The 15,349-nt window shown below is 38.7% G+C and overlaps 1 protein-coding gene across 3 annotated transcripts; it reads left to right on the forward strand.

Annotated features, from left to right (window-relative positions):
• The first annotated feature begins 37 nt into the window (after positions 1–37).
• On the forward strand, positions 38–14,504 carry CDK11A (cyclin dependent kinase 11A). 3 transcript variants are annotated; one of them, XM_032201267.1, is made up of 20 exons: positions 38–94; positions 185–317; positions 979–1,094; positions 1,620–1,744; positions 2,345–2,483; positions 2,994–3,124; positions 4,275–4,397; positions 5,574–5,669; positions 5,779–5,910; positions 6,671–6,736; positions 7,335–7,510; positions 7,907–7,997; positions 10,025–10,146; positions 10,488–10,593; positions 11,195–11,316; positions 11,480–11,587; positions 12,118–12,234; positions 12,516–12,664; positions 13,570–13,759; positions 14,139–14,504. In XM_032201267.1, the coding sequence occupies exons 2-20, from the start codon at positions 207–209 to the stop codon at positions 14,229–14,231; spliced, it is 2,313 nt and encodes a 770-aa protein (XP_032057158.1). In that variant the 5' UTR covers positions 38–94; positions 185–206; the 3' UTR covers positions 14,232–14,504. The 3 variants fall into 3 exon arrangements, with proteins under 3 accessions (XP_032057158.1, XP_032057157.1, XP_032057159.1); XM_032201266.1 differs by lacking the exon at positions 38–94 and having other exon boundaries at positions 137–317; XM_032201268.1 differs by lacking the exon at positions 38–94 and having other exon boundaries at positions 137–317; positions 7,341–7,510.
• The last annotated feature ends 845 nt before the right edge of the window (positions 14,505–15,349 follow it).

The raw sequence follows: 15,349 nt of genomic DNA on the forward strand, positions 1-15,349 counted from the left end.
GGCTCCCGTGTTCCCCCCGTTGCGTCATCAGCCGGCCGCGGCGGGCGGAAGTGACGCACTCGCGTGGCGCTGCTCGTCCCGGGGCCCGGCGGCGGCGGTGGTGAGGGGGGGGCGTCGGGGGGGGGGAGGGGCCGGGGCCTGAGGGGCTCGGTAACGGAGCGGGGAATTTGTGCTTTATCCGCAGGGATTTGGGCTCGTAAACCCCAATGGGTGATGAAAAGGATTCTTGGAAAGTGAAAACTTTAGATGAGATTCTGCAGGAGAAGAAGCGGAGGAAGGAGCAGGAGGAGAAGGCAGAGATAAAGCGCATGAAGAACGTAAGCTGACGGGGGGGTCTCTGCGATCCCGGAGGGATCCTCCGTGATCCCGGGGGGCCTCCGGGCTCGTACACACGCTCTATGTGTGATCTCTGTGTCCCCCCCCCCCCCCCGTGCCAAAGATTGACAGAAAACCCCGTTTTCCTCTGGTTTCATTTAATCTCTTACATGTGTCATTTATATCATTATTTTATACAATAATTACATATAACACTAATATATATTAATAATCGTTATATGTTTCTTCATTTCGTTTTTGTTTGTTAGAAAAATTAAGAAAAACCAACAATTTAATGGCAGCAGCACTTCAGCTAAAAGCCTTTTCAGAGGTTTTATACAAAAATGGAGTTAAATATTCTCAAATAACTTTTACGTTACTTTCTACAACTTTATACAGAGTAGCTTTACATTAAAAAATAGTACTAGTTAATGTAACTGCTTAATAGTTGTTTGATCTTGTCTAGTTACATAGCTGAAGTGTTATAAATGTAATCTAGCTGCATTTAGCTGTGTACACTACAAAATCTCTCATAAGTCAGCATGCTGGACAGCTGGAGATTTTTCTTCCAAAAATGGAAGAGCCGAGTATTATTTTATTATTCACTGTAACATACAAATTATTTCCATTTTGTTTTTTCCCTTTCTTGTGTTTGTTTGGCAGTCAGATGATAGGGATTCCAAGCGGGATTCTCTTGAAGAGGGGGAGCTGAGGGATCACCGCATGGAAATAACGATCAGAAATTCACCTTACAGGAGGGAAGACTCTATGGAAGATAGGTAACGAGAGAACAGAGTTCTTATCTTAGAGCGTGTTGCTGAGATGAAATGGTAGAAGTACCAAGGAGAATGTTTAAAAGTATCTTAATGGGAAAAAAAAAATAGCTTTTTGAGGAGGTTGGTGTACCATCTTACCTCCTGTTACCAGAAGATGTCCAGATATCTCTTTGAAGGGCTGATTCAGGCTTAACAATATAGCGTGGTCAAATTTTGGTTGCTATCTGAAATATTTTGCTCAAGATGTTAAAGGCATGCTGAGTTCATTTCAATGCTTAATTCAACCTCAGTTTGCTTGTGTGTTAAAAGTTCGTGTGTAACAATAGATTAACATTTCATCCATGTGACTACAATTTTCTGTAACTTACTGTTAATGCCTTGATTCATGAGTATTATAGAAATTAATATTAAAAAAGAGGAAAAATATGCTTTATATAATTTTATAATATAAAATTAAGATTAAATAACACAATTTGTTAGACAGTACACATAACCTTCCTAAGCTTATTAATTTGTGTCATGTTTTAGAGGAGAAGAAGATGATTCCTTGGCTATAAAACCACCCCAGCAAATGTCACGGAAAGAAAAAACCCATCATAGAAAAGATGAGAAGAGGAAAGAGAAGCGTAGACACCGTAGTCATTCAGCAGAAGGTGAGTGTTAGTTAATACGCTTGCCTAATGCTTCTTGTAGCTTTCTGAGGTCGAGCTGAACAGGCGATTTAGAGAGTAAATAACAACAATTAACAAACAGAGAAAACGCATCAGATGGATATGACAAAGGAAGTTAAATTTGTGTTTTTGCTTTGATTTTGTCTAATGCCCTTCAAAGAACAACAGGTGCATGTTTATGTTTGAGAGGACAGTAACCACTTTTGTCAGGGACCCAGCGTCTGCTTTTGCTCTTTGAAGCCTGTTGTGCTTCTTTCTGGCTTCGCTGAGTCAGGGCAATGAACTATTTTTACCCGACTGTAGAGAGACAAATATCCTTTCAGTATTAACTAGTCTGGAAACGTACACTTTGTATTCCTGTTACAACCTTTTCTTGGTTGTTTTCAGTGCGTTTGTGCAAGATCTTACAATCTTTTAATTTTTTAACACCCTTTCAGATCAGGATTTTTCTATAAACGAAAGTATGGAGAGCACAGAAATAGATTATCATAAGTTTCATCCTTTCTACTTTTACTTTTTGAAAACAGGAGCATTAAATGTTTTGAACAGTAACACACCAAAAATTAATTTTTGCTTGTTTAGGGAAACATGCCAGAGTGAAAGAGAAAGAACGGGAACATGAGCGTAGGAAGAGACATAGAGAAGAGCAGGATAAGGCCCGACGTGAATGGGAAAGACAGAAACGGAGAGAAATGGCAAGGGAGCATTCCAGGAGGGAGAGGTACATCTACCCGTGGACAGACTAACAAAGAGATGAGCTGATTCCTCCTCTAAAAGTATCTCTAACCTTGCGTTGCTCTGAAATGACACAAATTCAGAGCGAAAACTGGTAAGGTCTGGTGACAGTACCATGTTCCTGTGAATGTTGTCTAACTAAAGTGGGTTCTTGACTTTGATTGCCTTTGTAAGTGACTTTATTACAGGAGATGTTTCTAAGTGAAGTCATTTTCACTGTTTTACTGTAACAAAGAAAACAGCAAACCAGTTTGGCGTAGTAGGATTTATTGACTGAACTTCTTTACTTTCTGTTTAAATCCTGGTAAGGGTGTAGAAGCTCACGAGTTTTCAAGCTAATTTCTTTGGCTGTTTTTAAAGGATCAGCTGAAAAGCTCCATTGCTGTTGTTGCTAATGAAATTGAACAGCCCTGTAGCTGGTTAAGAAGAACAGTTCATCTTTTGAATTTGTAGTGAACTGTAACATAACAAAAAAATAACAAAAGTTCTTTTCTAGGGATCGCCTGGAGCAACTTGAGCGAGAGCGAGAGAGAAAAATCAGAGAGCAGCAAAAAGAACAAAGGGAGCAAAAGGAACGCGAGAGGCGAGCTGAAGAAAGACGTAAGGAACGGGAAGCCAGAAGAGAAGGTAACCGTCTCTGTATAAATGTTGTTTGAGCTTACTGTCTGCCACAGTGGTGGAACAGAGGTGTAGAAAGCAGCTTTTACTTAGGTCAGTGCCAGAATTAACAAGAAAAAAAAAAGAGGGAAAAAAAAAGTGGGAAGTAGGGTGGAGGCTCTATCTGGAAAAAAAAATTCTCTGAAGTTGTACAAAGGGAAATAAACCAATGTCAGATGTCCTGGCATATGGAGTAGTCAATGAGTCTCTGGTTTTCTATAGAAACAAGGTTTATGTAATTGCTGTAGTCATTGTGTGCGTTGTGTGTGTGTGTATCTGTCATGACTGCCGTTGCTTCTGAGGTCCTTGGCTGAGTCTAACCCGATTTAATAGAGGCTAAAGTCTCAGAATCAAGTGTGTTAATGTTTCTGGAAAATAAATGGTAAGGGGATGGGGAGAGACCCTCTAAGTAGTCCAGCTACGTAAGAGACTAATAGGAGTCAAGTGGGGAAGATCTGAGAAATTATCAATTTAAACTCACTTCTATATGAGCTTTCACTTTGCATCAGTTCACTTGCTCTGTAAGTTCAGATCATTTTTGTTTAAATGACCTCTGTTTGTCCAAGCTTTCAGAGGTAAAAACCTGAACCCATTCCTGTGACAAAGATTGCTTGGGGGTAGCAGAAGAGATCATGTTTATTGCTCTTCTTTCTAGTTCCGCTCATCCTGAACAGCTCCTGTGTGCTGGGTATTTATGCAGGTCTTTCTCGATGTCTCTAGCCTTTCATTTCAGCTATTTTTATTGCTCTGAATGTTCTGTCGGCTCCTTAGCTGTTTTAATTCTTTTATGTATCCCCCTAGTCTGTCCACTTCTTTCTCGTGCTTTAAAGCCTCAGGTTTGGGGTGTTTACTGGGTAGGATAGAGGGCATCTTGCATCTAAATACAGCAGCACCTTTCTATAAGCAGTCCAAACCCATACTGTATTGTGCATGAGGTGAATCCTAGTCCTTTGTTCTCTTAGGTATCTTTGCTCTCCTAGACACAGTTAGGTTCCACTTCCACCCTTCCCCATGACTATTTTGTAAGGAAAAATGTGCAAAGCAGGTGGCTGGGGCAGACAGAAGAATTTTAATTAGGGCAGGGAGATTTAACAACTTCCTTCGGTTTTGTTTTCACTAGTTTCTGCACACCATAGAACAGTGAGGGAAGAATATGGAGACAAAGTGAAAATGAGACCCTGGAGTCGCAGTCCATTACGACAGCAAAGAGACAAGCCTGAGCAAGGAGAGAGCAGGAAACCAGGTAGCATTTGCCACCTCGTAATGTCTTTGTCTGGAGGCTAGGAGAGGCGTTCTGGGGTAGTGTTTGATTTGTAGGATATATCCCTTGCGTGCTGTATGAAAAGTGATGTCCACTTCAGCCCTGGTGGCATAACTCTGGAGTGCTGGAGAAGGATGGCACGTGCACTGTTTTCTAAAGCAATGCTTTTCTGCAGGTAATTGTGTAAGTGACAAATTGAATGAATCTTTCCTGTTCAGTAGCAGGGGTAGTCATTAAAAAAGTTTCAAAGCGAGTTACTTCATTCAGTGATGAAAGACAGCTGATATTTTTTCTTTTGACTTCTGTAAATTAATTTATTTGCAGATTAAAAAGGGATTGTTTGCACTAGTTCCACTTGCATTTGGTGTTAGGAACTAAGTTACTTTAAAAAGCAACCTTAGAGGGAACAATACAGCTTAAGCATCACTAATATTGTCACGTTGTAGAAGAAAACAAGTGCTTAAAGCAGTGTTCTGGTTAGATGGTGAATTTTGTTTTCTAAGCTAGAATGTGGTATGTAGACAGTCCTAACTGTGAGGAGAGAAACTGCACAACTGACAAAAAGAATGTCTTCGTTTAAAGAAGAAATGTTCTGTGTCTGCTCTGTTAATGTGTGTAGCTGTAAAAATCAGTGTAACTATCTGAGGTAAGCTGAACGCCTAGTGCAGTCAGCTGGAATTCCAGGCAGAGGCAGGCAGCGAGTCCTTTGAACTTGCTGTTTAATCGATCAACATCTATTTGTACATGCCCTTTCATTGTGATCTAGAGGGACTGAAGGAGAACAGGAAGCACTGTGTACGTATGTTAACGAGGCTCTGTGTTGTGGTCATGCTTGTTATCATGTTACGCCTTTATTTTTTTTGTAAACATATATCTGATGTAGAGGGGTGTAGGCCTGTGTTACACTTAAAAAAAAAAAAAAAAAAAAAAAAGTCAACATTCCACATTTGTAGCTGTTGATTGTGCACCACTGCAGCTCAGAAAAGCTGTCTGCCTTTTGAGGAGAATGTGAAATTTTTGGTTGCTCAGTATTGGATGAATATTCAGCACTAATTTAATGGCCAGAAAAAGTAAATTAGATATCCGGGTATTCATAGTCCTATAAGTAGAAGTGAAATTCAGCTGGCACCCTGTTTTTGATTTCTGTGGTGTCACCAGTGAAAGAAGAGAAACCAGAAGAGAGAGATCCTCTTTCAGACTTGCAAGATATCAGTGACAGTGAGAGAAAAACCAGCTCGGCAGAGTCTTCATCAGGTAATCAAATGCAATGTAGTAGATGCACTATCTAATAACTGTGTTTCCTCAAACAGACAATTGTGTGATTAATTGTATCTACTTAGTTCCCTGTTTTACTATTCCTCAGCGGAGTCTGGATCAGGCTCAGAAGAAGAGGAAGAAGAGTCTAGCAGTGAAGGATCTGAGGAAGAGGGAGAAGAAGAGGAGGAGGAGGAGGAGACAGGAAGCAATTCTGAAGAAGTGTCTGAGCAGTCAGCTGGTGAGTAATGTAAAGCAGGTCCCAGTGTGGGTTTTTGTGTGTAATGGCTTTTCTTTGTTTCCCATCTTGTATTTTAGTTGGATATTTTCCTTTTCTCTTAGTCTAGGATAGGCTGATGAGGCCTCACAGGTCAAAATAGCTGAAAAGAAAAAAGGACAAGTCACATTTTAGTGTTTTATATAAAGGTAATACCAATTATTTGAGTAAGAAGTCAGATAAGAAAACTGAAAGCCATTTGTGACTTCTAAATGGTGTAATGCTAACAGTTTAAATAAGTTTGTATTGGATGGTAACAGGCAATCTGAGAACAATTCTGCACTCTACATGGAGGTGGTGAGACAGATATATCTCTGTTGTTTTTGAATTGTTTCAGTTGCAAATAATCAGATTTTTTTTTTTGTTACAGTACAACTGCATGAACATAATAATAATAAAAAAAAAAAGGCGTAGTAAAAGAAATCTTACAGCCATTCTCATCTTTAATCAATACAGAAAAAAACCACAGCAGCTCACTCTGGATATTTTTCTTTAAAATCCCTTAGAATTACTAAGCAAACATTCATTAGTCTCCCAACTAATGTTGAGTTGTTGAATTTGAGGAAGCATTTGTTTTCTAAGTGAAACAGCAAGTATGAGGTCATGAACTAGACAGCAGTAAAGAAGGCACGATAAATTAGGTAAGCATTTCAACAGTGATCTGCATTGCAATCAACTACTGAAGTGCTGAGTTGATTTGGTTGAACTTGGTTCTGTCTTGCAGAAGAGGTGAGCGAAGAAGAAATGAGCGAAGAGGAGGAACGGGAGAATGGAAACCACATCCCAGTTGGTACAATGCAAATACTGAATGTATAAAGAAATGGTTGTCTCGATTTTTGCTGCTAAATCTATTTCTAAAATTATTTTAAAGTATTTTAACTTATTTGTTGCAGTTTTACCATCATTCTAAGGCATTGTGTATTTTGTGTTCTAAGGCCATTCTCATGTCAGAATCAGAAATTTCTTGAAATCTGAACCACGGTCTAGATTTAGAGGAAATCAGATCCTAGTCTAATGAACTACAATTTCCTTCTTTTTCGTTTTGGGTCTCTTGTCTTGGCCTTTCATCAAAACAGCTTTGCAATCAGAACGAGAGATAGTTGGTCACTTTTTTCTTGTGTTCTGTTAAAAATTTATTTTTTTGATGTGCCGTGTTTGACTCAGGAAATTGTATGTACGTGACTGTAAACTGGGATGCTTGAAAGCATCATCTCTGCAAACAGGAGAAATTTGGCTGCTTTTCATTGATCTTCTGTATTCCACCAACAAAATTTGCATACTTTTGCTGTCTTATAATGATCAGTGTTTCTCTTCCTATATTTGTCTAAAGCTGAACCAAATTGTTCCAAATGACTCCCTCTTTCCACGACTGATTCTGACTTTTGAAGTTACAGAGTCAAGGTTTGATCGAGATTCAGCTGGAAGCGAAATGGAAGAAGAGGAAGTAGGGGAGGGGACCCCCCAGTCCAATGCGATGACAGAAGGAGACTACATTCCTGACTCCCCAGCCTCTTCCCCCATTGAACTGAAACAAGAGCTTCCTAAGTACCTTCCTGCACTTCAGGTAGAGGATCTCTTAGAGGGTGCTTGAGCATGGCATACGCAAGTAGATTTCAGGAGCTGCTTCACTAACATGGTAAACATTTGCAGTAGCGTTTATGCATGAGATAGTTTACAGGCAGAATACGTCTTGCTGACTCAATGTCACAAAATACATGTTTGTGTGTGGAATATTACTGCCTTGACAAGTAAAAGACATGCATGGAGCACAAGTGACTTTTACATATAGATAAGAGTGTAATACCTTTGATTATTGCTAACCGTATTGTTGAATTCTCTTGGTAAACTTTAACTATTTCTGTGAAGTTGTGTGAGTTTAACTTAACGTCTTCTTAAAACAAATGAGTGCTACGCTCCTGCAGACACTTCAGAAGTAAATGTTGCCTCTCTCTTTTCTCAGGGATGTCGTAGTGTGGAAGAATTTCAGTGTCTCAACAGGATTGAAGAAGGAACATATGGTGTGGTGTACAGAGCAAAAGACAAAAAGACTGGTTAGTATAAGCGGTCTCCAGTTTTTGTCTTCATGGTATTAGCTAAGCATTGTGTCATAAATATCATCTAATGTAAGAACATTTCAATCAAGGTCTGAGTTACCACGGCAGCTGTTGTCATCTGTGGGGATTGCTATGAATTTTGGGACCTGTAAATTGAAAATTTGCTTATTTGCCTGTTCTTGAACTATGGAATCAGCAGTGTCATGCGTAAGAACTAAACACAAGTTGCATCTAGTGTGTTTTGCATTTCTGTAGATATTTCTGTTGTACAACTGCCAGTGGAGCTTTATAAATTCAAACAACCTTCACAGTAACTGATCAAGGAGTACAGAAAGGGGGATCTATGGCAGAGTCAGAAGTACAGCTCATGTATCTTACTTTGCAGATTGCATTTTAAGCACAAAACTGATACTCCTTTGTACCGATCTTCCTCCCTAAGAAAGGGGAAAGCTGTAAAAAGTTATTTTTTCTTTTAGCTAATTTCTACTTGTGTCCCATACATAAATTTAAGGGTGCAGATATGTGCAAATTATGGTTCTGCATCTACATTGAGGAACAAAACGTTTAAAATGCTTCTTTCTTTTTCGAGGCTAATTATGCTTTTAAGAGGACATGGACTTTGACATATGGGTTTTGCTAGCAGCTATTTGAGTTCAGAATTAATTTCTTTATTGGATGCTAAAACCAGTTAATATGATTTCAGTTTCTGGCCCATTAGGCAATTATTTCTGGTTTGTGATTTGCTTTAGCTAGTTAACGGATTGATTGGGTGGTTGAATTTAAATAAGTGTGCCACTAGGTGTCACGCTAAACACAGCCACTGATGAGAGAATTCATAAACGCAGTGCTTTGTGTGTCATAAGTATATACTGCAGTATTTTGTTGTAGAAAGAAATTTCCATACACAAGTTGATTTGTATTTTTAAAATTGAAAATCTCTTTTCTTACCTGGTTTGTAATGGCATGCGATTGGAGGAAATTATTGCATTTCCTATGGATGGTGCAAGAGTCAGGTCATTCGTGTTCCTCTTCCATGCTGATTTCTCAAGTGAAAGAAATATTTGCTTGAATGCTTTAGCAAAAACTGTGATATTAGTGCAGCTTTTCTTTTTCCCTAGAAAAAGATAACGTAAGATACAATCTGCTCTTTTGGCTCTGACCTCTCTTTATTTCCCTGTAGTGGTCCCATCACTAGTGATACGTTACTGTCTTGCAAGCTGGTCATTTGCAAAGAGAGCTGTAGCACAGTAAATTAAATATCTGCAGTTTTCAATAGAGGTGGCAGATGGTGAAGAGAGCTTGTGAAAATAATTGTGTTCTAGGGCAGACATAGAAGTTATTGTTATTCTCAGGTTCCAACTGACAAGCTGTGATTCTGCTGACAGTTAAATTCTGGATGTCTCAGTTTCTCTGATTATTTTAGAATAATATGACCTTTTGATCTCCTTTTGGGGAATGAGAGTGTACAGCCGGCATGGTTTCTCTGACTTCACTCATGTACTGGATATCTGCCATCAGCTTCTTCTTCTTTTCCTTATCTGTCTTGTGGCATTGGCTCAGAGGCTGACGTAGCCATTATTCTCTACAATATCATGCAAAAGCAGATTTATTTAAATTGTTCACTTTGGAAATGTTTTGAGTTGGGTCTTAAAAGAGACATAAACTGTATTTGAGGCGTTTCTATCAACTCTAAACCCTCAGAGTTTGGATGAAGTGAATTAACTTTTCATTTTAATCTCTTTTGGGATGAGTTATCTTGGAATATGCTAAAATTCATGAAGTAAACTTTGGATTGGTATTCCGTATTTTCTTATTTTTCCTTAAATTTGGCAGTTTTTTGTTTGTATTGTTTTGTTTTTACACTGCTAATGCCAGACCGACTGTAAGTTCAATATAAAGTTACCTGTAACAGTTTTCATTCAAATGCATTAAAGTAGTAAAAGAACACTGAGGGACCTCTTAACGTGAATTTTGTTAGCTCCATGATGGGCAGTCTGCAGTTAATACTTCTGCTTTTCTTGCAGATGAAATTGTGGCACTGAAGCGACTGAAAATGGAGAAGGAAAAGGAAGGCTTCCCCATTACATCTCTTAGAGAAATAAATACTATTCTGAAAGCACAGCATCTAAATATTGTCACTGTCAGAGTAAGTCCAGAAACCTTCTATTTCAAAAGGATTTTTTGTTCTTGAAACATTGCCTCTTGGTTTTTAACATGCCTGATGAAAATGTTGGCATTCCTAGCAGAGCTTGTTAATATAAGCAGTTTTATACTACCCGTAAAACTAAATAGTTAGTGTTTGTCTGGACAAAATCTACCATTTTGCAAAAATAAACCGTTGTCTTGGGAATCTAATTTAGGTTTTCTGTGAATTTTACTAATGGCAGGCTGTGTTTGTAATCTTGCCAAGTAAATTTCTAAAATTCATTTTGGCATGCTACTTTTAATAGTGTGTGCTTGTTTTGATAATTTGTTTTTGTGTTTTAGGAAATCGTTGTAGGTAGTAATATGGATAAAATCTATATTGTAATGAACTATGTGGAACATGATCTCAAGAGCCTGATGGAAACAATGAAACAACCATTTCTACCAGGTATGGTTTGCCAGAGTCTCCTTTAATTGTCAAAATTGAAAAATTGACCTCCAAAAACCCCATTGTCTTTGGGCTGTACTGACATCAGGGAGCTAGCTTGTATGATGGTGTATATTGCCTTGGAATGTCCTCTGAGCCTTCTCTGGAATAGAGATTTCACTGCTTCTTCTCTGTCTGATCTGATTCCACTGACAGCAGATAAGATAGGAAGGTAGGCCAGAAGTGCTGGTATTCATAGAGATGTTTGGCTGATGAATCCAGTTTGCATGCTGAGGGTGAAACAGGTTCAGATGTGAAATTAAGAGGGAGTTTCCTCTGTGCTAGGCTGGAAGTGAACACTGGGTTTTATTTTTGGACACTTTGTTGAGAAGCATTAATTTCTGAGCATTACTTGGATGCATTCCAGCTATCCAAGTCCATTTTGCTATACTGACAACTCTTTGGCTTTAACCGTTTTTGTTCTACGACACATTTTTATGGTACAATCGATGGTGTGCTTTTAACTTGACATCCCTTCCCCTTCTCCCCCTTTTCTCCAAGCAAACAAAAAAATGAAGACAGATTTCATCTTTTAAATGTATTTGGCTTCTTTTCTCTTCAGGTGAGGTGAAAACCTTGATGATTCAGTTATTACGAGGAGTCAAGCATCTTCACGACAACTGGATACTTCACCGAGACCTGAAAACTTCCAACCTGTTGCTCAGTCATTCAGGCATTTTAAAAGTAAGAATTTTACGAAATGTAACCACATTTACAAAAAAATCTCATATTGCAGAATTACACTGCATTGTAGCTATGTTAAGAGCTAGACAGAATGTTTTGATATAATAAGAACTCTTTCTTTGGGTGGAAAATGACTTCTCTGTGGGGTTCTCTTTTCATTCAGGTTGGAGATTTTGGACTAGCCCGAGAATATGGATCTCCACTGAAGCCTTACACACCAGTGGTTGTGACGCTTTGGTACAGGGCTCCAGAACTGCTGCTTGGAGCCAAGGTTTGTGTCTCTTTATTCTTCTGGGAGCTAGTGAAATGACTTTTCAGACTAACTTGATTTTATAATTCATGAACAAAGTATAAAGAAGCCCTATGCTATCTGTCAAGGATGGTTTTGTGAAAGGAGATAAAGCTACATTTAAGAGAAAAGATGTATCGTGGAGATCAAGCTTTGTGCCCATAACCTGAGACTGCTGTTGTGGGAACATAAGGGGTAAGGATCTCTGTGAAACACAGGGCAAGTTTAGAACACTTTGCTAGCTGTGATGCTGTTTGAGTGAAGCATTGTGGCAACTTTCACGCTTCATCGTGGTGTATTTTTGTATATATGTGTGTTTATGGGTATTACTCTGAATTCACTGCGACTTTGACTTTTGAATAAATACAGTTGAGGCCCATGTCTTGGGTATTGGGATGACTGTACATATTCTGGGTAGAGCAGATTCTTCTTTTTTTGCTTTTTTTTTTTTTTTTTTTTTTAAATCTTATTGATTTTATAAGGTACCTTCTTTCTTTTTTTTTTTTTTTTAGGAATATTCAACAGCGATAGACATGTGGTCTGTAGGGTGTATATTTGGAGAGCTGTTAACTCAGAAACCATTGTTTCCAGGGAAGTCAGAAATCGACCAGATTAACAAAGTCTTTAAGGTAACGCTTTTAACACCTCTGGATTCTAATTGACTGCTTATAGAGGCAGCTATAGGAGAGTAGTAGGAAAATGAAGGTGCTTGTAGCTCTTTCACAGAGATTCGGCTTTAATAAAAGGCTCACTGCTTTGGGTTTTTGTTTTACAGTACCAGTGCTAGGCTAGGGTTATGTGTTGTATTTTATCTGTTTTCTCTGGAATTTATCAACTCCTGTAACTGCATGATGAGTAAGCAGAAGGGGTGCACTCTGCAATGCATTTATTAAGACATTTTAATCTATAGGATCTGGGTACTCCAAGTGAAAAAATTTGGCCTGGTTACAACGAGTTGCCAGCAGTAAAGAAGATGACATTCACAGAATATCCCTATAACAATCTGCGCAAGAGATTTGGAGCACTCCTCTCTGATCAGGGCTTTGATCTGATGAACAAGTAAGTGCTAGCTTCTAGAGTATCCTTGGGAAAATGTTTTCACTTGTATGGTAGTTGTGGAAAATGACTTGTAGTGAAGCATGGTATTTCCATGCATTTAACATCTTGTCAAAACATGCTGGAGGGTCTGTGATATTCTTTCAGTGCTATTCCTCACTCACAACAGCTTTGTTCAGTGTGCCATGCTCTTTAACATCTGCTATTAAACCTCAGTCCAAGATTATTCTTGGACGCCTATGTCATAGAAGATCAGAAAAATGTTTTAGTAGTAGTTTTAGCTCATTCATGTTACATTTAATTTTGTGGTGAGTCAAACTATTGTGCAGTCTGCTGGAGGATCTTGTTAAATTATAATTGAAAAAAGGAAGAAAGAAAAGTGTACAAAAGGCAGTGGAACCCATTCCATGTACAAAGCTTGGATAGTCAGGGCCAAAGTCTGGTAGAATGAACAGTACAGTAACACACGTTTCTGCACTGTGAAATGTTTAAAATAGTTAACCACGAGCTGTACAGTTATGTGGTGTATCTATATAATCTCTGTTGTCTTATTTAAAAAATAAATAAATATTTCAATTGAACCATCTTGGATCCCTTTTGAGCTGTGTCTGACCCCCACAGTGCGGTGCCTCAATGATTTACACTTACCTAAACAGATCCCCAACAAAGGCTCCTTTTGGTATGAAGTTCCATTAATTACAGGTTCATGGGGGAAGCATGCTTTTAAAATTAGTTCTCTCTGTTAGTCCTTTTATAAGCAGTTATACTCGTTAATACAATTCTTTCTTAGAAAATGGAAATTTCTAAAATGCGTTTCTGAAGAATTTAGACTTTTGGGGGTTACATTTTTCTTTTTTCTGCCTGACTCCCTTCTTCCCTACTTCATCGTCTTTTTAAATCCTTTTCAGTTTTTTGACGTACTACCCAGCCAGAAGAATCACTGCCGAAGATGGTTTGAAGCACGAGTATTTCCGAGAGACTCCCCTTCCTATTGACCCCTCCATGTTTCCGACCTGGCCAGCAAAAAGCGAACAGCAAAGGGTGAAACGTGGCACTAGCCCCCGGCCACCTGAGGGAGGCCTTGGATACAGCCAGTTGGTAAGCACGGCGTGTCAGCAGCTGGCATTTTTTGCTGTCCTTCCTGCCATGGGCTGACAATGTCCTCATCCTGATGTGGGAAATGTGCACATGGACTGTGTTCCATTGGCTTTTCGGGGCCTGGAACTCTTAGACTCACCTGGACTTGCCTGACAAGGACAGCATGAAAGCCCAGCTTTTGCTCTGGTCCTTTTCAAATCCAATTTCTGTTGGATTCACAGAATCATTATGTCAACACATAGAGAAGATCAATAAACATTTGACTTAAAGATACTTCAATTTTTATTTAGATTAATTTTTTTTTAAAAAGTTTGATTTTTGTGTTGGAGAGATGAATGCGTGTGCAGACACTTACTGATATTGTGTGTGTTTTTCACAGGGTGATGATGATCTGAAAGACACAGGTTTTCATCTGACCACCACAAATCAAGGAGCATCTGCTGCAGGACCTGGTTTCAGCCTCAAGTTTTAAACTCAGAAAGAAGGGGAAAAAAGGAGAACTATTCGTGTGAGTGGATTTCTAAGTGCCCCAGTTCTGTTCTTCCTGTTAGGGAGAGCAGATGTTTTTTGCAGGGGAAATGCCATCACAGTTTCAAAGGCTCTTGCTGGGTGTGGAGTATAAGTGCTGCATTCCACTAGAGGACTGGAATTAACGTGACAAGCCAAGGATCATTACAGAATTTGACAAAGGAAAACTTGAAGTACAATCCTGGAACAGTTTCTGTTTTTTTTTTTTCTTCCTCCTTTTTTTTTTTTCCCCTTGTAAATTTGTAGAATTAAAATACATTTTTAATTGTTCATCAGTGTGAAGGATTTCATTTCTTCACATGCAGCAAACTTGGTTGTTAGTGCCGTCTAGAGTGGAAACAGGATTTTTTTTTTTTTTTTTTTTTTTTTTTTTATCCTCTCCCTCCCCCAGTCTGTGCTGACATTATTGCAGTATATGATCAGCCCAGGAAAACAACTGTTTTTTTTTTTTTTTTTTTTAAAGTAAGCTTTATGTGTCCGAATGCAGTTGTTTGGGCAAGAAGTCATAGTGCTTATGCATTTTCTCTCCTGTTGTCTCACTTGGAGAGGGCTGGGCCAGGCTGAGCTTAATACGCGTTGACATTTGGAGTGCACTGCTGGGCTGACCACTGTTCGATGTGTTGTATACATGTATTTATGATGGCACTGGTGCAAAAGAAGTACTATATTGTTTTATAAATCAAAAAGATTTAATGTGCAGACTTGAAACTTTATTTTCTATAAAAACTTCTTTTAAATATGTCCTTTTTCCATAGAAAGAATAATGTTTCATTTTGCTGATTGAATAATGCCGTATTCCAGTTCTTTCTCATAAGGGAAATGTCCAGAGGAATTAAGTTGGAAGATCACAGCCTTCTAAGTCTGTAATTTATAATGCTGTCATCCTTTTCTGGGATAGGAAGATTTGGAAAATACTGGGGTATTTGTGCAGTCAGAACTGGGCAACAGTTAATAGGCTCAAGTGATGAGCATTCCAGTGTATTTTCAGAGGTTTTGGTTTTCTTTTGGTTTGGTTTTCTTTTGGTTTGTCTGTTTGTTTGTTTTTTATGGGATGAAGGGTTT

Source organism: Aythya fuligula, chromosome 21, assembly GCF_009819795.1.
Source record: "Aythya fuligula isolate bAytFul2 chromosome 21, bAytFul2.pri, whole genome shotgun sequence".
In the NCBI taxonomy this organism is placed as follows: Eukaryota; Metazoa; Chordata; class Aves; order Anseriformes; family Anatidae; genus Aythya; species Aythya fuligula.

Excerpts from the sequence above, each read along its gene's own strand:
- CDK11A (XM_032201267.1), top strand. The coding sequence starts at position 207 with ATGGGTGATGAAAAGGATTCTTGGAAAGTGAAAACTTTAGATGAGATT. Across the intron at positions 2,484-2,993 it reads GAGCATTCCAGGAGGGAGAG|GGATCGCCTGGAGCAACTTG; the intron begins GTACATCTACCC and ends GTTCTTTTCTAG. Across the intron at positions 6,737-7,334 it reads TGGAAACCACATCCCAGTTG|TTACAGAGTCAAGGTTTGAT; the intron begins GTACAATGCAAA and ends TGACTTTTGAAG.